The sequence below is a fragment of the Mesoplodon densirostris genome, chromosome 11 (genome assembly GCF_025265405.1).
Source record: "Mesoplodon densirostris isolate mMesDen1 chromosome 11, mMesDen1 primary haplotype, whole genome shotgun sequence".
NCBI classification, from domain to species: domain Eukaryota; kingdom Metazoa; phylum Chordata; class Mammalia; order Artiodactyla; family Ziphiidae; genus Mesoplodon; species Mesoplodon densirostris.
Genome location: NC_082671.1, coordinates 74,880,179 through 74,902,803, shown reverse-complemented (window position 1 = coordinate 74,902,803; position 22,625 = coordinate 74,880,179). Strand labels below are relative to the sequence as shown.

Sequence of the window (22,625 nt, the reverse complement as noted above, 5' to 3'; positions counted from 1 at the left end):
TGGGTCTAAAAGCTTTATAAGCACTGGCTTATTTCAGTCTCACAAACCTAATGAGATGGATATTATTATCATTCCCACTGAGTGGCAGAAGCCACCAAACCATATCTGAGAAACTCTGTGCTCTTAACCATGACTCTTCATGGCAGAGCCCATCACAGGTTTGGGGAAAAGAGTTGATTGGTCCAAATGTGATGCAGCTGCTAGAATGTAGGATGGGATGTAGACTGTGACAACAGAATCTATGTTTATCACACATGTATGAAGCTGACCCCCTTGATGAAGGGGTGGGGGTGAGTGGAAAGGTGCTGCCTAAGTAACTTTGGAAATTAGTGGAGACTGTATGACTAAGTACAAAAGAAACTGTATGTAAGTCCTGTACCATAGTTGGTGAAGTTGTTTCTCATGGGGCTATGGCTTGACAGTTCTGCAACTGTACACATATACTGTGGATGAACAAAGAAGTACATGGATGGGGGATGGTGGGAGCCAGGTTTTTTCCCTGTTGGGGTGGGAAGTTACAGATAAGCAATCTGGGAAGGCTAAAATGAATCATGTGGTACTGGATGAAAGTCTGACACATCAGTATGAACTCTGTTTAGCTTTAGCTATAGATGGATATGTATGTGTGTGTGTGTGTGTATAATTACAGATGTGTGTATACACGGGTTGAGATACACATATTTATTTCCCAGCTCTGTCTGCTGAGAGGACTTAGAAACAATGACACCCGGTGGCAACAAGCACAAAGGCCCAAGTGCTGGGCAGGAAGTGGGCCAGAAAGGACGCTGAATGGTCATGGGCAGAGAGGGCGTCCTACACCGAGGTGTGACATGAACACTCTCCCTCGGATGTGGGCCAACCCAGGGTCCAGGAAGCACCATAACTAATGACAAATTGGAGCTGTCAGGGCAGAAAGGCTCAGCATAAAGAATGCGGCAATGAGGTAATCCTCAAGAAGAGAAACTGGGACAAGGTGTTGTCAATGTCAAGTGGAAACGCTAACAATGAGGAGAGGGGGGAAATGATATCATGAGGGATGGTGGAGGCCTCAGGAACGCACTGGACCAGGTACTGGAATATTCTCCAACTCAGAGAGGTTGGGGGTGGCAGGGGGAGGTGATCTTATCACCCTGAGGGCATCTGAGAGCAGTGACAGGTCTGGCCTGGCTCATGGGTGGAAGAGAGTGATTGGCAAGACTGGCCAGAAGTAGTTCTTGGCTCCATCCCTTTCCTGGGCATATTTCCTTATAGGTCAACTGACTGCATTTTCTCCAGTTTCCCAGGCAATGGCAGAGTGGAGTGGTTGCAACAGAGACTGTGTGACTTGCAAAGCCTAAAATTACCATCTGGTCATTTACAGAAAAAGTTTGTAGACCCCCGGTCTAGGCAATCCAGGTAGTGCAAAAGCAACCCTAGATAATACAGAAGTGGATATGTATGGCTGTGATCAATAACACCTTATTTACTGAGACAGGTGGAAGCTGAATTTGGCCTGTGGGCTGTGGTTTGCTAACCCTGATCTGGAGCACAGCTCCACCACACAGAAGCAAAGGACTTTCTAACTGTCCAGAGTCAGCTGTTGTAGTCCTCAAAGATGGAACCAGGCAATCAGTGTGCCATACATGCTTGGAAAGCAGGCACCTGTTGCCTCTCTGGGGTCTCATCATTCCAAGTGGAGACAACAATATTCCAAAGTGAGACAGAGAGGACTTGGGGCAGATGAGACCTCTCTAAACACCAAGCCCTCCACCTGGTCAAGAACTCCCACTCATCCTTGTAACTGCAGCTCCAGCGTGAGTCATCCTTTACCTGAACCACCCCTGGGATGAATGTGTGTTGGATTTTCTGGCATTCGTCCCTTTTCTTTTAGTCACACAACCTCTGTTTCCACTGGATAATGATGCTGCCCATATTGCATGCTATCTTGGTGGGACTCTTCATACTGCTCATCTACGTTCCTCTAACTAATAAGCATGTGACCACAGTTGGATTAATCAGCACTGTTTCCACGGAATCACGATCTCGAGTTAAGCCCTGAAAATGATTAGGGCAGATTCATTTCCTAATGGGGTGCCGTGAAGACTGTATATTACTTCTGGCTACCCAGATTCTTGGGGCTGCCCTGGACCCTAATATTTTTGAAATTGATAATTTGGGGATTTGTTAGTTAGTTCTGATCATCCATCTAATAAATTCCCTTAAAAAATGTCACCAAATTAGTCAGGTATGTTTTTTACTAATTGCAGCTGAAGAAATCTGATGTAATCTCCTTCCTGATCTTATTTGTCCCAGAGAACCTCTTTTGCAGCCCATAGCCCCAGAGCCATCTTTTTACAAATACAGGTCAGATCATGACACTTCACTGCTCAGAAGGGAAGAGAATAAAATTCACAACCCTCAGCAAGGCTTTCAGGGCCTTCCTTGATTTGTCCCTAAGTCTCTCTTCCATGTATGTCTCCTATGACATACATCAGGTATATACTTGGAAACATGCCAACAGTCTTTCTTTCTCTGGGGGAAACAGGCTTCATTTGGGTAGACAGATTTCCACCCTGGGATAAGCCATAATGGAACATCAGCCTTCCGCTGTACTAACCAGAGAAGAAGGGCGGTAAAGGAGACAGAAAGGGAGAATAATGATGTCCCTATGGGGTCTCTGCTCTGGGGCAGAGAAGACAGGGCATGACATGTATTTTTAATCTCCATTCTTCTCACACTCTGCTCCTACCCTTCCTCCCAGCTCCCCAGCCCCTGCCCAGGGACTCACATGTAAGCTTTGTAGTTGGATCCAATTTTCTGGATGCGGATGTCGTACTTGGAGTCGATGAAGGCCTCGGTGGTGGCATAGGTTTTGGCCATAGCCACCATGCTGGTGATGTCCTGGTAGTCATGCTGGTTTTCTACTTTGATCTGTGTGGGAGGATGAGGGGTTGAGTACCACCCACCCAGCGTTCACTGGGCACCTACCCAGTGCTGGGACCCAGGGCTGCGCCGTATATAGTAACCTTGAGAAGGTCGCCTGCCTGGCAGGGGAGGCAGACCTAGAAAACAAGTCACCCCACCACTTCCTGTGGAAGAGAAAGGCAGCATTCCACTTGGGGAGTCAAAGGAATCTTTATAGAAGGGGTGGGCTCTGAACAGGGTTTGGAAGAATGAACGCAATTCTCACATGGACTATGGAGCAGGTGCGTTCTCTGGAGAGGATGGGGGATGGACAAGGCAGAGGCAGGAGGAGCCCGTAGGGAGGGGGGATGGGCCAGTAGTTTGGACTGGCCAAGGGGGAAGGAGGGTGGGGGGATGCCTGAAGAGGGTCTTCAGGGAATAGACCATGAAGGGCCTCAACAGCTTTCGTAGGGGCTAGGATGCTAGCCTGAAGACTCTGCAAAGCCACTTGACAGAGAAGAGTTTAAACAAGAAAGTAGCTTAATTTGTGTTTTAGGAAAATCACTCAAGCAGCTGTGTAGAGGGTTGGATGGAGGGGTGTGATGTGGGATAGAGAGAGACCAGTTAGAAAGAAGAGAGTATGTATGTGTGTATGTGCACGTGGTGTGCATGGGCAGGGTGTGTGCATGTGGGTTGTGTGTGTGAAGTGTGTGGAGGATGTGCGTGTGGGGTGTGTGGGGTATGTGGGTGGAATGTATATTTTGTGATGTATATGTGTGGTGTTTGCATGTGTGTTGTGTGGGGTGTGCCGTGTTTTTGTGTGTGCAGTCCGTGTGTGCATGTGTGTGGGGGGGAGTGTGCACGCACTGGACATGGCTAGCTCTGCTAGTCCAAAGGCCTGGGGGAGAAACTTGCTCACACTGTTTACTGGGCTGAGGCCAGGAACATGCGGTGGTGTCCTGGGGTCAAGAAGAGGTCTTAGGAGAGCTTCCAAGGCCAAGTGCAGGGGATGAGGCCAAGGCTTTGTGACAGCGATCTCAAGACATAACAGAGGCTGACTCCCAGCACCTGTGGACAGCTGGGTGGGTGCTCTCTCCCCTGTCATCCTCACTTGGACAGCAGCGGAGGGGTTCTGAAGCTGGGCCAGCAGTGGGCAGAGGCCAGATCCACTGAGGGGCTGGGTGGGTGCTGAGCAGCCTGTGTGGGAGGTGGTCCTGTCCTTACAGCCTCTTCTAGTCCTTTCCTGCCCACCCTTCAGGCTCAGCAGTGCCCTGACCACTCCCTCCCTCCATGATGATGCCCACTCTCATCTGCCCCAACTTCACAACTTACATGGCATCTTCAAAGCTCTCCTTTGGGACCCAAAACAGGATTGTGAGGCAGGCAGGGTGGCCATTATTATGGCCACTTAACATGTGGAAACGGAGATTTTTCTCCTTGTCCAAGGCCATACAGCAGTTAAGCAAAGAGTTGGAAATGAAACTCAGGACTCCAAAAGCACAGCTGTTCTTTGAACAATCTCAGGGTATCTACAAGTGCATGCCTGCGGCCCCACCCAACAGATCGTACACAGCGATGGGGAGGGAGGCTTGGCAAACCTTCTCTCTTCTTGGCTCTTTGAGCAACCCAGCCTCAGTGGCAGGGTGCCTCCTCCCACCGGAGGCCGAAACTACCCTTTGTTCTAGGTCCTCTAAGGCTCTGACTGCCTGCTGTTCCCTCCTCCCTCAGTAATAGGACCCTTAAGTTTTACCTGGGCATCTGGTCTCTCAGCTAAAGATTATTTTGTTCCAGTCTCCTTACAGGTAGATGTGGTCAAGTCTCTAAGTCTGGCCAGTGAAACTGTGAGTAGATGTGATGCGAGCAGCCTCTGGGTGGTGCCTTTAAGATGAAGGGAACCCTAACCCTTTCCTTCTCCCTTCTGCTACCTGACTGGGATGTTTACATGATGGTGGGAGCTGGAGCAGCCTTCTTGGACCACAAGATGGAAGCTGCATGTTGAAGACGGCTGACTAATAAGGTGGAAGGAACGTGGATTTCCAACACCATGGAGTCCCCAGTCAGCCCTTGATTGTGTATGCTCAGACTCCTACATGAGAGCAAAGTAAACCTTAATCTCGTTTAAGCTACGGTTATTTCGGTCTTTGTTAAAGCAGCCAAACTATATTCCTGCCCTGTATTTTTCATCTCTTGCCCTTTATTGATTCTTTATCCTTTGGATTAACATGATCATGGATCCACTGATCTCAAACTGTTCCTGCTTTTCAGTACCTCAGTTACCACTGCTCTCTCTGTCTCTACATCCTCATTTCCCACTCACTCCTAAACCAGCGCTCTCTGGATGTCATTCCCCACCACTCCACCGAAACTGATTTGGCAAAGGTCACCTTCGACCTCCTCATTGGCAAATACAATAGAGCTCCCTTTGCTCCCTATCCTGCTTTGGCACTCTATGGTATCTGAAGCCACTGAACTTTTCGAAATTTGGTTTTCATGCCACTATTTTCTTCCCTTTTTTTCCTGGCAACTTCTTCGAAGTCTATATTGCTTCCTCTTCCTTCAACTGCCCCTTGGGTGGTCATAATGTTTCATTCTCAGCCAACATTTGGGATCCGGTAAAGAGAGAGTTAACGAAGTGAAAGAATGGGGGTGAGAGCTTGCAGGGACAGCTCGTCTAATTCACTTTTGTCACTGGGTGGATCTGGAAAGGACCAGAGCTACTTCTGGTTTCCTAGTCAGAACAACAAATGCTGCAGGCTGTTTCAGAGATTTCTGGTTGTCCACAACATCCATTCTCTTCTTCTATAGCAGTGAAGCACCTTGGTCTGGGGGTGCATGACCATCCAGAATAAATATTACACTTCCCCATCTCCCTGGCACCTGTGTGTAGTCATGTGATCATGGTTGTGCGATCACGTTTTGGTCAATGAGATGTGAGCAGAAGTGCGGCCTGAACTTCCAGGTCTGCCTTATAAGGGAAGTTTGTGTGGGGGGATGCTTTTCCCTTCCTCCTTTCCTCGTCCCGCTAGCTGCAGTGGGCTAAATTGAAGACCTTGTGTCTGAAGGGCAACACCCCAGGAAGGAATGATCAACAGGATGGAAGGAGCCTGTGAGGCGAGAGAGAAGGTCCTAGCTTGTTTAAGCCACCTTAGGTCTTTGTTACAGCAGCCGAACTTCATCCTTAAGTAAATATTTGTTGAATGCATCATGCATGCATTCATTTATTTACAGGATAGACAAAAGAGAGCAAAGAGAGAAAGTATAGATGTAGAGGTTTAATTATTAATTAATTAGTGGTCATCCCAACCTCCCTCTGTGAGCCCTTCTCTCCTAGAGTAGTCAGGTTGTTTGGGGTGGGGAACTCATCCTGCCCTCTTCAGGACTGAGCAGGTAACCCAGGTTTCTCATACATCGGCTAGTAATTTTATTCTTAAATTGTGTGATGTCTGAGCCCCATAAAACCTGGCTCTCCCACTGGCTCCACACATGTCTGTCTCCCCATTAGACTGTGAGCTTCCTAAGGACAGACAACATGTCTTGGTCCCAGTTGTAACACCAGTGCCTGGCATGTTGCAGATCCTCCAGACGTGTTTGCTGGATTGATTTTAAGAAGCCTGGATAAAGATCTGCTTGTAACTTGGGAGGAGGCAAGCGGATGGAAGGAAAAATAAGGGTGCTTGGAAAAAGGCAAAGAAAATGTGTTTCAGGGAAACATGTTTTACGAGGTGAATTTTTCTGTAAATGCTCAGGCTGGATTCCACACTCAGAGGTTTACCGCTTTCTAGTGTAGCGCCGGTGGTGCAATCGGTTAGCGTCAGCCCAGTACTTGTAAGAGGTTTACAGCTTCCATTGTGAGCCCTGGGAATCTGATGAAGTCAGGGACCCTGGAGAATGGAGCAGGTGGCCTGGTGGATGGTGCTGGAGGGGACTCTGGGTGGGTGCTCAGGCCATAAAGGGAGGTGGGGTGAGAAGCTATTGAGGACGGCTAGCCATGGGGAGGGTGGAACGGCTGCTGGCCCGGGGAGGGAGTTACTAGCTGGAAACCCCTCCAACTGTTCACAGAGAAAAGCTGAAAACAGGAAGCCTGAAATGAGCTGTGATTCAAGATTACCCATTTCCTGCTCTGGGGACCCGTGCCAGGGTGCCACACGAGCTCCTTGACTCTGAAGTCGCACACCCTCACGCTACCTCCCTGTCCCCTCTACGTCCCCGTCTCTTCTCTCCTCCTTCCTCGCCTTCCTCGCCTTCCCTCCCTCTCCTCCTCCTGGGCCCCATCCTTCCTCTCTCCCACATCCACTGCCTTCTCCCATCCTTTTCCTCTTACTTTTAGTATCATCTTTCTCCTCTTTGTCCCGTTCCCTCTGTGTTCTCCTTTGTCACCTCTTACTTCTCCCGTCTTTCTCCATCTCTCCTTTCCCCCTACTTCTCTACCTCCCTCCGCTTTCCCTGCCCCCTTCTCAGTGTCTGTCTCCTTCTTCCTGCCTCCCTTCCATGCCGTCCTCACCTTAACCCCCCATCTCTCCTACCTCCTTTCCCTCACTGTTTCCCTGTTCAGTTTCTCACACTTTCCACCTCTCCAGCTTTTTGAACTGCTTTACCTCCCCGGTGTGAGTGAGTGGGTGAGTGTGTGTGTGTGAGTGTGTGCGTGCACACCTGTGCTCCATCAGCAGGGTGAGCGAGGAGGGAGAGTGAAAACAGAGGGAGAGGAACTGGAGAGAGGAGTCAGGGGACAATTCCGAATCTCCTCAGTGGGATTCATCTCAGAGGTCTCCTACTCCAAATCCCAGCTGGGACGGGCAAGTCATCTTCTATGGCTCGGAAGACTGTGCACTATTTGCTTGAACACCTCTAATAACAGGGAGCTCACTACTGGGCAAGGCGGCTCATACCATCTTAGGGAACTTGTTCTACTGTATATTAGACCAAGAGTGAACGAATGGTTCCAGTGGTTGATCATGCAGGGTACATCTCGGCCCTCTGCCTTGTGTCTGCTTTTCATCCACTGGATGAGAGCCACCCAGCTGTGCCTAAGTCACTCTTTTCTTTAACCCATCCCAATGTGAGCTGGTTCCAGACCCTTTACTACCTTAAAATGCTCCCCTTTGATACTCTCTTAAACTATGTGGTGTCCAAAATTGCACACATACTCCAGATGTGGTCCTACCAGTTGAGATTGGATAAGACCGTCACCTCACTCTATCTGGAACACATCTGGCCTAATCCTGCCTCAGGGCCTTTGCACTTGCTGTTCCTTGCTTGCATGGCTCACAGCCTCACTTCATTCAGGTCTCTCCTCTACCCTCACCTTCTCAGAGATGCCTTTTCTGACCACCATGTGTGAGGTTACTCCTCCCACCGAGCACTCCTCATTCACATTACCCTGCTTAATTTTTCTCCATAGCATTTCCACCACCACTTCCTTATCTATTTATTTGTTTGTTGTCTTTCTTCCCTACCATTCCGCTGGGATATAAGCTCTGCAAGAGCACTGTTATATTTCAAGCACCTATAACAGCAGGGAAAAATAGGCGCTCAGTAAATTTGTTTTATGATAGAATAAATATATGTAAATATTTACAAATATGTATTGAGTGCCCATTATATATTCAGAGACTAACTGATCACTTTTCCAGATACTATGCTGGGGGCTGGCGATGAAATAGAGAACAAGATTTATGATTCTTATCCAAATGGAGCTTTGTGCCTATTAATTATCTTGCTCCTATTAACGTAGCTAAATAAAATATTAGCATTTCTAAGATCCATGTGGAGCTTGTTCTAAGCTAATGTCTCTAGATCATTTTTATTTTATTATTTATTATTTTTATTTTTATTTTTTTTGCGATACGCGGGCCTCTCACTGTTGTGACCTCTCCCGTTGCGGAGCACAGGCTCCGGACGCGCAGGCTCAGCGGCCACGGCTCACGGGCCTAGCTGCTCCGTGGCATGTGGGATCTTCCCAGACCGGGGCATGAACCCGTGTCCCCTGCATCGGCAGGCGGACTCTCAACCACTGCGCCACCAGGGAAGCCCCTCTAGATCATTTTTAAACACAAGATCCTAAGAATCCACATCTCTCCAAGCTTGGACTTGAGTGGTTTTAATCCCCGAGTAGGACTTTATGTCTACCTTTTCCAGTGTTGGTTGGAATCCAATATTGATTCTGTCGTCTGACCTGTTAACTCTCCCTCTCAGCTCTATGTCATTCAAGATTTTGGTGCACTCTTCCTATACATGTAATCCAGCTCTTTGATTTTACCTAAGTTACTTCTCTGAGCTTTAGTTTCCTTACCTATTAAAGGTGATTATAACAATTACCTTGCAGGATTATTATGATTTTTAAATGGAATTATAATGAATGTCAAAGGACCTACCTAGCATAGCGCCTGGCACCTAGTAGGTGCTCAACCAGAGTTGTTAATCTTTAATTAGATAGAGTTGTTGAGATTCTCTGCTGACCTTGAACCATCAATCAATGCTTTTTTTTTTACAATTATTTATGCAATTATTCATCCAGTGCCAAAGCTATCTCCTGTATAGTCATCCAAATTGATGAGGAAAAGTTCTTCTTTTTAGATGAGTGCCAGCTAATAAATGCAGAATAAGTAAGAGAATGAGAATGTCAGCCTTCTGCAACAATTATGTTACTGCAACAACAGATCTAGGCAACAATGCTCAGTGCCGAAGACCACTGGGAAAGACTGATGGAGAACTCCCTAATGCGTATATCAGGCAGACAACACCTGAACTCACAGATCAGTCTTAAATCCTAAAAGAGAGATAGTCAGACATGATTACATCTACAGATATGCAAGAGAAACACTCACTACCATCTACGAAATATTCTTGCCAAAACCTAGAACTTGAATCAGACCAAGTCTCTATATTCATCCACCAGGTCATAAGAAATGCAGACATTGGAAGAACACCACAGAGCTGTAATCAGATGAATTCAGAAGGTAGGAAATTCTGCAGGAAAATGACCTTTTTTTCCCCTTCCAACCACTAAATGACAAGAAAAACGAAACAGAAGGAAGGGAACTGTTACAGATCAAAAGAGACTTCCATCATACCAACCGTGTGAAATATGAAGGCTTTATTTGGATACAATGAAAGAAAATCAATTAACATAGGACTATTGAATACTGACTATTTACTAGATATTAAAGAATTATTACCAAACTTTTAGGTGTAATAATACTATTTGGCTATGGTAAAAAAGAAGTCCTTATGTATTAGAAATTCAAACTGAAACATTTTTTAAAAAGTATTTGTTTATTTATTTATTTACTTGGCTGCATTGGGTCTTAGTTGCGGCATGTGGGCTCCTCGCAGTGTGTGGGCCTCTCTCTAGTTGTGGTGCACAGGCTGTAGAGTGCGTGGGCTCAGTATTTGTGGCGCACGGGCTTAGTTGCCCCACAGTATGTGGGATCTTAGTTCCCTGATCAGGGATCGAACCCGCGTCCCCTGCATTGGAAAGGGGATTCTTAACCACTGGACCACCAGGGATGTCCCCATACTGAAATATTTACAGAGGAAATGATGTGATATCTGGGATTTGCTTTAGTATAAGCTGGTGATCCACAGAGACAGAAAGTAGATGCGTAGTTGCCAGGAGCTGAGGTAAAAGGGGAATGGGGAGTGACTGCTAAAGGATATGGGGTGAGGAAAATGCCTTGGAATGATACAGTGGTGATGGTTCCTCCTTGAGGAAGCCACTGAATTGTACTTTAGAAGACAAATTAGTCAGGTGAGCCAATTCCTTAAAATAAATCTATCTATCTATGTATATACTTCTTATTGCTTCTGTTTCTTTGGACAACCCTGATGAATGCATTGTCTCAACTAGAGCTGCAGCAAGAAGACAAAGATGCCACCTCCCAAAGTGATCTGTGACAGAGACCACTATGGCCAAGAACTGGTAGATTCACCCACGTTGATATTACAAGGTTGGGGTCCTGGAGATTAGAGATTCTGAGACGGTGATTTCTTAGGAAAAGTTTATGCCAGCCTACCACTCCTCCCTTGTGCTACGTCTGGCAGGAGCTTCAGTGGGACACCCAGCAAGACTGATATGTGTCGGGTGCTGAATCCTTCCCAGGCCAATCTGCAGGTAAGCATTCTGCCTTTGGTTTATCCAGGCTAAGGATGTACGTGCTTCCTGTGGCCACAGGTGGGTTGTGTGGAGAGAGCAGTGGCTGAAGGAGAGCGGCACCTCCACTGCCACCACCCTGGTGCAGGCCACAGCATCCCTCTTTGGACTGCTGCCATCATCTCTTTTAAAATTCCTCTTGCCTAAGCCAAACCTCAGACTGATTTCCTCAGACTCTCTGGGTGTAGGCCAAGTCATCAGTATTTTTGGAAGCTTCCCAGGTAAATGCGTGCAGCCCAGGTTGAAAAGCTTCTATGATCTAGTTCCTGGTCACCTCTCTTTTGCACTCAGCCAAACTTGTCCCTGACCTACTACTGCTTTTGTACTTGCTATTCCCACTGGTGGAATCATTTTCCTGAATACCTTCCCATGGCTGGTTTCTTCAGGTCTCAGCCCAGATGACCCCTCAGAGGCTTTTCCAACTACCTGATATCAAGTAGCTACTCCTTCCTGGGAAGTCTGTACTGAATTATCACTATTTTTTCTTACCACCTTTGACATCTGAAATTACTTATTTGCTAATGTGCTATTATCTCTCTCCTCCATTAAAATGTAAAAGCCAAATAAAACCAGAGCCTCCTGTGTCTTGCTAGGAGACAATATAACAGCGTGTTGAAGAAGGCAAGCTCAAATCCCAGCTCCATCGCTTATTCGCTGCATGATCTTGGGGAATTTACTTAGCTTCTCTGTGTCTCACTTTCCTTATCAGCAAAATGTGGGTAACTTTTTTTTTTGAATGCAAGCTTTTCTTTTATTATAACTCTAAATAAAAGTCATACTTCTAAAATAAGCTACAAATTGCCTTTTTTTGTGAAACTGATGTGACTTGGTGCCACAGCTAACCTTTCTCTCAGAGCAGCAGTATCATTAGCCTGTGGCAGCAAGAAAATGTTCATTTCTGGCACCCCATGGGCTCCCATACAAGCAACTTCATAAAGCATGCAGATACTACTCTGCTGAAGTTTCAAATGAATAGAAATGATCATTGTGCTTATGGGTCTCATACCTTCCAAAATATACATAAATGGTGACAAATTAAAATAGCAGTTCTTTGCTTACCAATAAAATCATAAGGCAGAGGGGCTGGAGGTGGAAAGAGAAGTTGTTAAAAATGCGGGAAAAAATGCAAAACAGTGCTAGCATTCACAAAAAAGATCATGCTAAAATCAGATCCATATTCATAAAAATCAATCACTAAGCCACAATCCAAAGAACTCTGTCCATGAGTCCAAAGGCATGCATGCCAGCTGAAGGAAATGCAGGATTCTTCTGACAATAGTTTCTTCAGAGCAGAACAGTAACGTGTCACTGGAGTAATCACAACAGGGTGAACAAGACGCCATCACACGGAGTAGGGGTCCGGAGCTATCCTGCCTTCGTGTCCACGAGCTACATCTGCACATTGGCAGCCATGCCACCCCCGTAGCCTCCCTGGGACTGCATCTGGTTCTGAATGGAGCTAACGGAATTCATCCCACTGAACAGGTCTCCTGACCCCAGGTGAGCCGTGTGCACAAAGTTTGCGGGATCTCCAATCATACTTCGGTCAACCTGCCGGCACCTTTTAGGTTGAGGCTGTTCTGCAATACAGCAGTTGAAACACAACCAGAATTCACTCATGCTTACAGTCCGTTATAAATGAGCACCAATGAAGTTTCCAAATCTCAACTCAGGAAGCTTCACAAAGCAGGCTTCTCAATATGATAGACGTCCAAAGATGCCAAAATAATAACTTTATTACTTCTCTGTGTTTTTGTTCCTGGAAGTCAAGTATCTTATACAGTCAATCTAACAAAGAAAAGGTCAGATTGTTTCCTTTCTTTGCTTCTGATTCTACAGAGACTCGTTTCTGAACCACCAGGAAAGGTATAAAAATTGCTGTCTTGACTCAGGACCTTAACAGGTAGTCACTCACTCCTAGTCAATAGAGCTATCTCTGGGTTGAGAACATTCCATAACATGCATACAGATGACTGTAGACTCACTGTCAGTATAAGTTGTTCCTTGAAGGTTTCTTCTCATTTGGGTTCAAGGTTTTACTCAGAAATCTGCACACTCACAACTGGCCCTATCGTAGTAGCCTTTGTCTCTGCTGTTCTCGCTCAGGCCGCGGCCACTCTCGGGCCGGCTCCGCGGCTGCTGTCCCCCTACGCCCGCAGCTGCGCTCCCCGGCGCGCTCGCCGCTGGGTAACTTGTTAATATAAAGAAACTACTCCTGATCAAATGTGGATGACTTGGATTGTTGTTGAGCATTAAATGAGATACATGTAAATAGTTTAGAAGAACTCTTTGTTCATTACAGGCATTCAATAAACGTTAACTATTATTATCGTTCCTTTTTATACCCTTAACACCCAGCATAGTGTTTGGCACACAGCAGATGCTCAATAAATATTTGCTGAAAGAATAAATGAAGGGGCCAGTCATGGGAATAGCTGGGTAAAGAGAATCTAGGCAAAGGGAAAAGGAGGTGCAGTGGCCCTTGGGCTGATGCTCCTGGTGGAAAAGAGACCCACTCACAAGCATTAGCAGAAAACTGAGCCTTGACATCTTTTTGTGGAAGCTGAGGGCTAATAGGGATTCATGCTTCAGGTAGGGCAATCCCACTTCCTCTTAAAGGTGAACACTGGGAATGGGGTCAAGATCCTTCCTAGAAGAAGGTTTGGAATTCAACTTGATAGACTTGAGCAATTGAAGTCCATCGCCCTATTTCAATAGCCTAGAAAACATTTCGGGCAAGTGTGACCGGCGGCTCACTCCAGCCACATCCATCTCCCTCAAGTTCCCATAGAAGGCCCACTTTGGAGCATGCTCCATCTGGTGTGATGGCTGGGACAAGCTTGTTTTTTTCAAAGATAACTATTTGAGGCAATTTACTGAACCCGGTTATTTGCGAATAAGCTAAAAGCTACTAGGGGATCTACCAAAAATAATAACTGTAGCTTCAGAACACTTGCTCTGTGGTCTCTTTCTGGCAATAATTAGCTGGTTGAGCCAGCTGGATATTCAGGCCACTCCTAGTTCGAGATAATAAAACCGTAACTCTGGCACACAAATGGATGCTTGTTTTTCTGTTTTTATAACAGGAAGGCTGCTTCCAGCTCATTACAAAGTGGTCTATGCTCGTTAAGAAGCTAATTAGATGGAGTGAGGGGGAAGAGCTAACTCTCAGTTTTCCCTCCAGTAAATGTTTTCCAGTCTTGCCCCACCTAGACTCTCAAGGCAGGACTAAGTGTAGGTTCTGTGCTTACATCATTAACATCAGGCCATGCTTACAGAGTTTAGCTCAGAATCTTTCCTGAGCTCGCATCAAAAGCTTAAAAGAGGTAAATGTGAGTTTCAAAGAAGCCAATGCAGAAATTCTGAAACTTTCTGGATTTACGATGCCCATCTCAGGAATGATTTCACGGCATTCCAAGGCCAAAAGAAGTACTAAGCAGCCTCATTTGTTAAGTAGTTAGAGCTAAATAGCTTAATAAATATTTATGTTCTAACAACTTAGTAACTGAAATAAACAATGCACATAATATTTTTATTTCATTCTTAAATAACTACAATTACTTACAAATGAGATATGTGTGCTTGCTGGGCACTGCACAAATTCCCGAGCCCTTAGAATTAGAGAGGGCGCTTCACCCGCATTTCCTGTTCCACACTCATTTTCACAGAGCACTTGCCTTTTAGCACAACTACCGCCCAAAACCCAGTTTTGCAAAGATGTGATGTCATCGAAAGGAACATGTTGTGATCTAATGTTGAAACTGTGAACCACCTCGACTAGTAATTTGTATGGTGTCTGACCGTTGCCCAGAACTGCTGTGTTTCCCTTGAAAATTAAAATATACTCTGCTGCCCTAGGGTGTTGGGTGCAGGGTTTGGGAACTGTAGGCCTAATGTTACTACTTTTGGCACCCTCCCCCCAGCAGTGAATAACACAAGCCTCTGGTGCAACATCCCTGGCGAACAGCCTGTCTGTTCCTCCTGTGAAACGTAGGTCTGAGAAACCCATGGGGGCGGGATATCCAATAAACCCGTCTGTGCTTTAAACCAGTCCCTATTTTAGGAAAATTACAGGATATTGAGCTTTTTAAAATGATGTAAATTCTGTTCTAGATTGATTCATCAGGACCAGGCTCTTAGCTCAAATGTGGGTTAGTTAACGAGCATAAGGAGACTATTTGGACGAGTCCTTGAACATATCTGAAATAAAATAAAATGTTGTCTAAGTGCTGTATTAAACAGATAATCAAGGCACAGTCCCTGCCATTGAGGAGTTCACAGTCCATGGGAGAGACAGGCACATGGACAGGCAATTCAACCGAGGGTGATGGATGTTGCGACAGAGGCCAGGTGTGCAGCACAGGGACCCTGATGCACCCTGGGGTGGGTGCCAGGGAAGGTTTCCCAGATGAGGTGATGGATTCTACTCCAACTTTCTCTGTCATGATTATGAAGAAGAGGATGAATTTAAATCCAAAGTTTCTCTTCTCTTTTAAATCACAAAGAAACAGTCTGAAGTGGGTGTTGGCGCGGGGCTTTATATGTATCTCATTATTTTCACATGTATTCTTTCAAGGTATCTATTTCTTATGGAGCACTAACTATGTGCCAGGAACTGTACTACACAGTTCACCTACAGTATCTCATTTAATCTTCACAAACAACCCTAAGTGCTTCCAGTCACGATGTACCCACCCGAGCCCTGTCTCTGTAAACAACTATAAAACTGGAAAAAATTAACGAGGCAACTGTTTTGAGGCAGTGGGAACAGGCCGTGCAAGGCTGATCCCTGAGACAAAGGACATCAGGAGGTGGGCCCCATGTGGGCCCCGCCCCTTTCCCAGCCTCCTCTCAGGCTCTCTGCATGTGGTCGTGACAATGGCACTTCCTCAACTACCCCAGCTCTTTCCTGCCTCTGGGCTTCTGCATGTGCTGTTCTCTCTCTGCAAGGTTCTTCACTCTTGTCCCTGCATGGCCAACTCGTTCTCATTCCTCAAGGCTTTGCTCATGTGTCACCACCTCAGAAGTTCCTCCAACAGCTCTGCCATGTTTTTCTCTTTTAACAACCCGTTCTTCTCTGGCCTAGCACTGAGTAAAGTTTACAACTGTATTTCTTTGCTCATTTATACCCTATCTGCCTTTCCCACTAGCCCATGATTTCCAGGGCTAGCACAGCACCTGGCATGCAGTAGGTGCTCAATAAAGAGATGTTGAATGGGGACTTCCCTGGTGGTGCAGTGGTTAAGAATCCTCCTGCCAATGCAGCGGACACGGGTTCGAGCCCTGGTCTGGGAAGATCCCACATGCTGCGGAGCAACTAAGCCCGTGCACCACAACTACTGAGCCTGCGCTCTAGAGCCCGCGAGCCACAACTACTGAGCCTGCGTGCCACAACTACTGAAGCCCACGCGCCTACAGCCCGTGCTCCACAACAAGAGAAGCCACCGCAATGAGAAGCCCGCGCACCGCAACGAAGAGTAGCCCCTGCTCACCGCAACTAGAAAAAGCCTGTGTGCAGCAATGAAGACCCAACACAGCCCAAAATAAATAAATAATAAATTCATTAGAAAAAAAGAGCTGTTGAATGAATAAAGGAAGGATGTAATAGATTGGTCCCTCCCTTTCCTGTAGGAGGTGGGGGAAATGGGGAGACAGGGAATTCCTCCTCCCCTTTTACAAAAGTCACGGAAACTCAGAGACCATATAGGGCAGATCTGAGAAGGCTTCGTGAAGGAGTTGGGACTTGAAGACAACATGACCACTCAGTCAATCCTCCTGGCATCCTTGAGAGGGAGACGTTATCCTCCCCATTTCACAGATGAGGCTCAGAGAAGCAAAGGACATGTCCAAGGTCTCCCAGCTAGTAAGTGGCGGGATAGAGACTCAGGTCTGGTCTGGTGAGTTCAGAACCCCATGATCTGTTCACGACATTGCCCTGCTTTGAAAGCAAAGGATCGAGGCAACTCTTCTCCTTCCTATCTTTTTCCTCCCCGCCGCACCCCGTATCCTTGCCTGGCTTTTTGCAAACTCTATTGACAGATGGACTTGAGCTGGCAAAGGGTAGTTCCTGAGAGTACAACGGGGCAGGTGCCCAGTCTCTTCCTGGAAGGACCTGGGGAGGACAAACTCTGCCAGCCAAACTCCACAGCTGAGGTGTCCCCCAGCTGATGACTCAACCCAAGGGCCCTTTGGCCAAGGCAGCCTATGCCAGGGACCCCGGCATGGCTGAGGCTAAGAGCTGACTCACAGGGCAGGCTGCCACCACCTGAATCACCCACTCCACCTCTGGCTGGAGAGAAGAGGTTGGGGGCTGGGGTGGGGCACTGGGCTGGGACCACATGACTCATCCGGTGAATAAATAATAACGATGATTGTAATAACAGTAATGACGGACCATGACAGCTACTCTTAATGAGTACTTTTCATGAGTCAGGTGCCATTCTAACAGCTGTATATTAATTCACATAGCCTTTGTAACAATCCTATGTAGTAAGAACTATTATTTCCCTATTTCACACATGAAAAGACCGTGGCCCAGCAAGGTTATGTAATTGGCTGCAGGACCTAGAGCTGGCATGTGGAAGTGCTGAGATTCCAACCAAAGTCTGTCTGACTCCAAAGCCCAGCCATTCATTCAATAAATATTGAGCCCCTGCTATAAGCCAGGCACTGTCGTGGGCACCAGGGATACACTGATGGGGTTGAGAAGTTAGTAAACAAATAAATATATGACATATTAGGTAGAGATGAACATTATGGGGCAGATAAATTAGGCTAAGGGGGTGGGGCTTACAGGGGTTAGGGTGGGAATGTGATTTCATATCGAGGTTGTTGGAGTTTTCCCTAATAAGATGGCATTGAGCAGAGACCTGGAGGAAGTGAAGGAACGAGTGATGGGCCTGCCTTAGGAGGGGAAGGATGAATGCCAAGGCCTGAGGTTGACCTTGGATTGCTGAGTGTGTTTGCCGAGCAGCAGGGAGGCTGGTGTGGATGCAGATCAGAGTGACGGGGCAGGGGCACAAGTCATGCGGGGTCCAGAGCCATTGGCAGGATTTCAGCTTTTACTCTGATGCTGGGGGGAGCCAGGGAGGGTTGGGGCAGGGAAATGACACAATCTGACTTGCAATTTAAAAGGATTCCTTTGGTGTGAGAAGACTAAAGCAAGGGCTAAAAAGCAGGGAGACCAGTTGGAAGGCTACTTTAACACCACGGGTAGGAGACATCAGTGGCTTGAAGCAGGGCGGCAGATTCTAGAAATATTTTGAAGGTAGAGCTGAAAGGATTTGCTGATGGGTAGGATGTGGGATGTGAGAGAAATGCAGGAGTGAAGCATGAGCTCAGGGTTTTTGGCTGGAGCAACTGGAAGGATGGGTCCCCTCTCCCCCTTGCCTCCTCCCCAAATGGGAAAGGCTGTGGAAAGAGCAGGTTTGGGGGGAAAACTAAGTGCTCAGTTGTGTCCATCCTCCGAGGTCCTGGTGGACGTTTGGTCATACAAGTCTGGGGTTCAGAAGGGAGGGCTCCCCTGGAGATTTAAATTTTTGAGTCAGGGATGTACAGATGGTTCAGAAAGCCATGGAATTGAATGAAATAGCCTACGGGCGGGGAGGAGCTAGAAGGGGGTCAGAAGACTGAGCCTCACGAGCCAGAGTGTAGAGGTTGGGGAGATTAGAGGGAAGCAGCAGAGAGGACAAAGGCACAGCTACGGAGGCAGGAGGAGAACCACAGCTCTCTCTGTGACACCATCCTGTTAAGGAACCAAGTGGGCTGAGGCTTCCCAGAACTCTGGACTTTTCTGTGCAGGAGAATGGATCTGGGTGGTCATTCAGGGGCCACTTGATTGCTCTTCAGCCCTCTTCTCTTCCTTAAGATGAGTCTAGGTCCTTCCCTCCTACTCTCTCCCCCTCTCTCCTCCCTTCCTTTCTTCTTGCCTGGTTTACAAAGTGCCTTCATGTTCCCTCCTGTGGCTGCTCAGGGGAAGCTGGGGGTGTTCAGAGCAGGGCATCATGGGAAGGACTGCCATGTCACCCCAGAGTCCACCTTGGGTTCTCAGCAGAGACAGATACTCTAAGACGGTTCCTGCCTTCTGCAGTGAATTCTGTGGTGTGCCACCCGGATCCCCCCTTAAGGACAGAGGCACCTGTTCCCCGAGCTGCCTGGGGTGGTGGCTGCTGAGGGCTCATGGCTGCGTTTCTCCCCAGGAACCGCCCTCAGCTAAGGGGAGATGCCTTGCCCAAGTTTACACCGCATTTCTAGGACAGCCCACATCCAGTGACTGATTGCGGCAGGAGTTCAACGGCCCAGTCCCTTGCCATGATTTGGGACAATTCTGAAGGGCCATCTCAGCTCTGGAACTCCTCATGGAGCCAGCTGAGGTCCCTATTGTAACTGCACTGCAGTTCAACTTCTCCCTCTGCCTAATCTAATCCTGCTTCCCTCACTTCCCAAGGCAGTGTTCCCAAGTGCAGACCCCAATACGCAGCGTGTAGCAAGTCCCCATCTCAGAGTCTACTCAATATCGATTCCCCGCTTCCTCCATCCTAAGAGGACCCCAATTTTGTTTTAGGTATCTATCCATCTCCATCCAACCATGGGTTTCAGGGGGGAACTGAAGCTATACTCCTCATACAAGAGGTGAATCCTGATTACATTCAGTCAATCAGAACACAGCACGCTTCTCTCACTGGCCCAGGGCTGGACTCATGAATAAACTGTCTCAATGAGGCAGAAGAGAACATCTCACTCCATGATGGACGTGAACAGGGAGGCACGAAGCCTATAATCCAGAATGCCACTAGCAGCCAGGGTAGGACAGAGGAAGCTGCCCAAGAATGAAGCTGGGCCTGAGGCCAGCCAGCAGAGACAGAATGAGCCTAGGACCTCGGTGACACTGAGACACGGATCCCCGGGCTTTCAGAGTGTTTAAGCCAGTTTGAGGTGGAATTTTCTGGTACTTTCAGGGTCGATTCATTTACTTGCTACTGGCTGTCTAAACCTGCTTTGCTGGCCCACGGGTGTGTCTGCAGGAAGATGTTCTTGTCTGAGGCACAATTTTTCCCTCCGAAGGGACTTGGGGGCACGGGGTCCTTTTCTTCAGCAGCAGCAGAGTACCTTTAGGTTGAGGGAAAGCTACCAGGGGACCCTCTTATTTCCAAACTCCGGCAGTGTCCCCCCACGTGGAGGGAGTGACATTGCTGGCCCATCTGCCCCTGTCATTCACTCCTCCTCAAAGGGGCGACGGATTCAGACCAGAGGGTCTGAAGGAGAAGCGCGGCACACGTAGAGGAGCCCAGCCCATTCTCTCCTTTCTCCTTGGGAGCCGTCTTTCCCACAAACAGCATGTAATCTTCTCTGCTTCCCCGATGGTAGGTGTTTGGAGTCAGGCCCAACATGGGGAAGCCTGAGGCAGCCCAGCAATATCTGTGTGTGATGGGCAAATCTGCTAATTCCGGGGTTTGGTTTTGAGAAGCCGTTTGCCTGCACACTTAAGCCACGGTCTTTAATACCTTTATTTGTACTAACGCACTTGATTTTTCAAATTCCTTACTATTACTACACCCCGGCAACTCCCACAGAGCCTGCAACGTGGCTGACTGGTTGGAAAAGGGTATTGTAGGAGCAAAGTCAAGCATGAGGCTGGTCGATGACCTTTAATGCTTCTTCCAATCCCAGACTCAGTGATTCTATTATCTGACAAAGAGAAGTACCTCAGTTGTGTTGAAGAGACAACCCCCTAACACTTAATTTCAAAAGGCATTCATTCAGTGGTTCCTCATAAGAGACCTTCCACAATGAATAGCAAATACCACCATTGCGAGTGGTTTTATAAAAGTTGCTGGAATCTTCCCTTGACCCAACTGGAACCTCTCTCCTGCCCTTTCCCACCTTCCTTGCATGACCTCCTGGCTTTGTGGGCTGAACAGAGGGCAGCAGGCTCCTTGCAGAGCTCATTAAGGTCTGCTTTTTACTTCCCTGAAAGCCATGCTTAGTAAATCTCCTCTCTGGGGTCTGAGAACTCGACCTTCAGGCAAGACACCATCTTGGTTGACTTGCAGGGTTTTGACTCACCGTGAAATGATCGCCCTCTACGTGACAGGCCCTGACTGCAAGACCGTCTCCCCCGTGTCCCTGCCTAGCACCCCCTCTGTCTGGGCTTTCACAGGGAGTGTCTCGACCCTGGACTTGACCGGCTCCGCCTCCCTGTCAGCACTTCTTGGCTAAGCTGCTCCACCCCACTCTCTTTTCTGCCCAACAGGAGAATAAAGGGAGCCTCAGAGCCTCGTAGCCGGATCAGATTCCAGATCGTTGTAAGGAAAACACACTAAGCCAAGCAAACAAAGCAGATGCTCCCTCAGCCAGGCTTATTATTTCCACCTCTCTGTGGACATTTCACTGCTTCGGGCCATGTCTGTCTGCGAGCCGCCCAGGGAGGGTCCCTCCTTCCCATCGGGGTCATCAGCCTGGGCTTTCATGGCAGGGGCACACGACCAACCAAAACCAAGAAAAAGAACACTGAGAGCCAGGAGGCTGGGAAGGGACCTCACTGGGTGACCTTGGGCAAGTAACCTTCCCTCTCTGAACTCCTGGCTTCAAAATTAACCACGCTAGCTTAGGTTATAAAAGTAAATCAAGGGCAGCATTGTCCACAATAGCTAAGATATGGAAACAGCCTGTGTCTGTCAGTGTATGAATGGATAAAAAAATTTACAGTGTGTGTGTGTGTGTGTGTGTGTGTGTGTGTGTGTGTAATTGAGCCACAAGAAAGAAGGACATCCTGCCATTTGTGACAACATGGATGGACACTGAGGGCATTATGCTAAGAGAGACAAATCAGGCAGAGAAAGACAAATACTGTGTGATCTCATTTATATGTGGGATCTAAAAAAAGCCAATCTGATAGAAACAGATTGTAGAATGGTGGTTACAGGGGCTGGGTGGGGGGGAATCGGGGAGATATTGTTAAAGGGTGTAAGTATGCAACTAGAAGATGAATAAGCTCTGGGGATCTGATGCACAGTGAAGTGATTATAGTCAACAATACTGTATTATATATTTCGAAGTTGCTAAGAGAGTAGACTGTAAACGTTCTTACCACAAAAAAGAAATGATAATTATGTGACGGGATGGAGGTTTTAGCTACACTTAGGTGGTAATCATATTGTAGTACATAAATGTATCAAATCAACATGTTGTACACCTTAAATTTACACAATGTTATGTGTCAATTATATGTTAATTTTAAAATGTAAATCGAGGTTAAGAGTGTGGTCTCTGAAGCCAGACAGCCTGGCTTTGAACTCTGGCTCACCAAATGCCAAAAGGGGGTTACTTGACCTCTATCTCCCAGCTCCCTCAACTGTAGAGTGGTAATTAGTACCCCGCTCAGGCGCTCTAGGTAAGAGGGGCAGGTTAACCTGTGTCCAGTCCTCAGGCAGTGCTGGCACACAGCACGCTCTCAATAAATCATCCTCACCATCATTGTTCCTAAGATGCCCACGGTCTGTAAGGGGGGTCAGGCACGTAGCTGAAAGTGCACCGAGGGTTCCGAGGGGGCGGCAGAATTCTGCACAGGCACAGTGCAGGCACAAAGTCGGGG

General features: G+C 47.4%; 2 protein-coding genes across 2 annotated transcripts in view; both read right to left on the bottom strand.

The window, feature by feature from the left end:
* Positions 1 to 22,625, bottom strand: part of SYN3 (synapsin III) — a 454,719-nt gene that overhangs the window by 19,237 nt on the left and 412,857 nt on the right. Inside the window, exon 8 of the mRNA XM_060112343.1 lies at positions 2,768 to 2,910. Coding sequence (XP_059968326.1) covers positions 2,768 to 2,910 — 143 coding nt within the window. The remainder of the gene's footprint in view (positions 1 to 2,767; positions 2,911 to 22,625) is intronic.
* LOC132499328 (CDC42 small effector protein 2-like) lies at positions 12,410 to 12,652 on the bottom strand. The gene has a single exon (XM_060113856.1). The coding sequence runs from the start codon at positions 12,650 to 12,652 to the stop codon at positions 12,422 to 12,424; it is 231 nt and encodes a 76-aa protein (XP_059969839.1). The 3' UTR covers positions 12,410 to 12,421.

Coding starts and splice junctions, on each gene's coding strand:
- LOC132499328 (XM_060113856.1), bottom strand. CDS start 12,652: ATGAGTGAATTCTGGTTGTGTTTCAACTGCTGTATTGCAGAACAGCCT.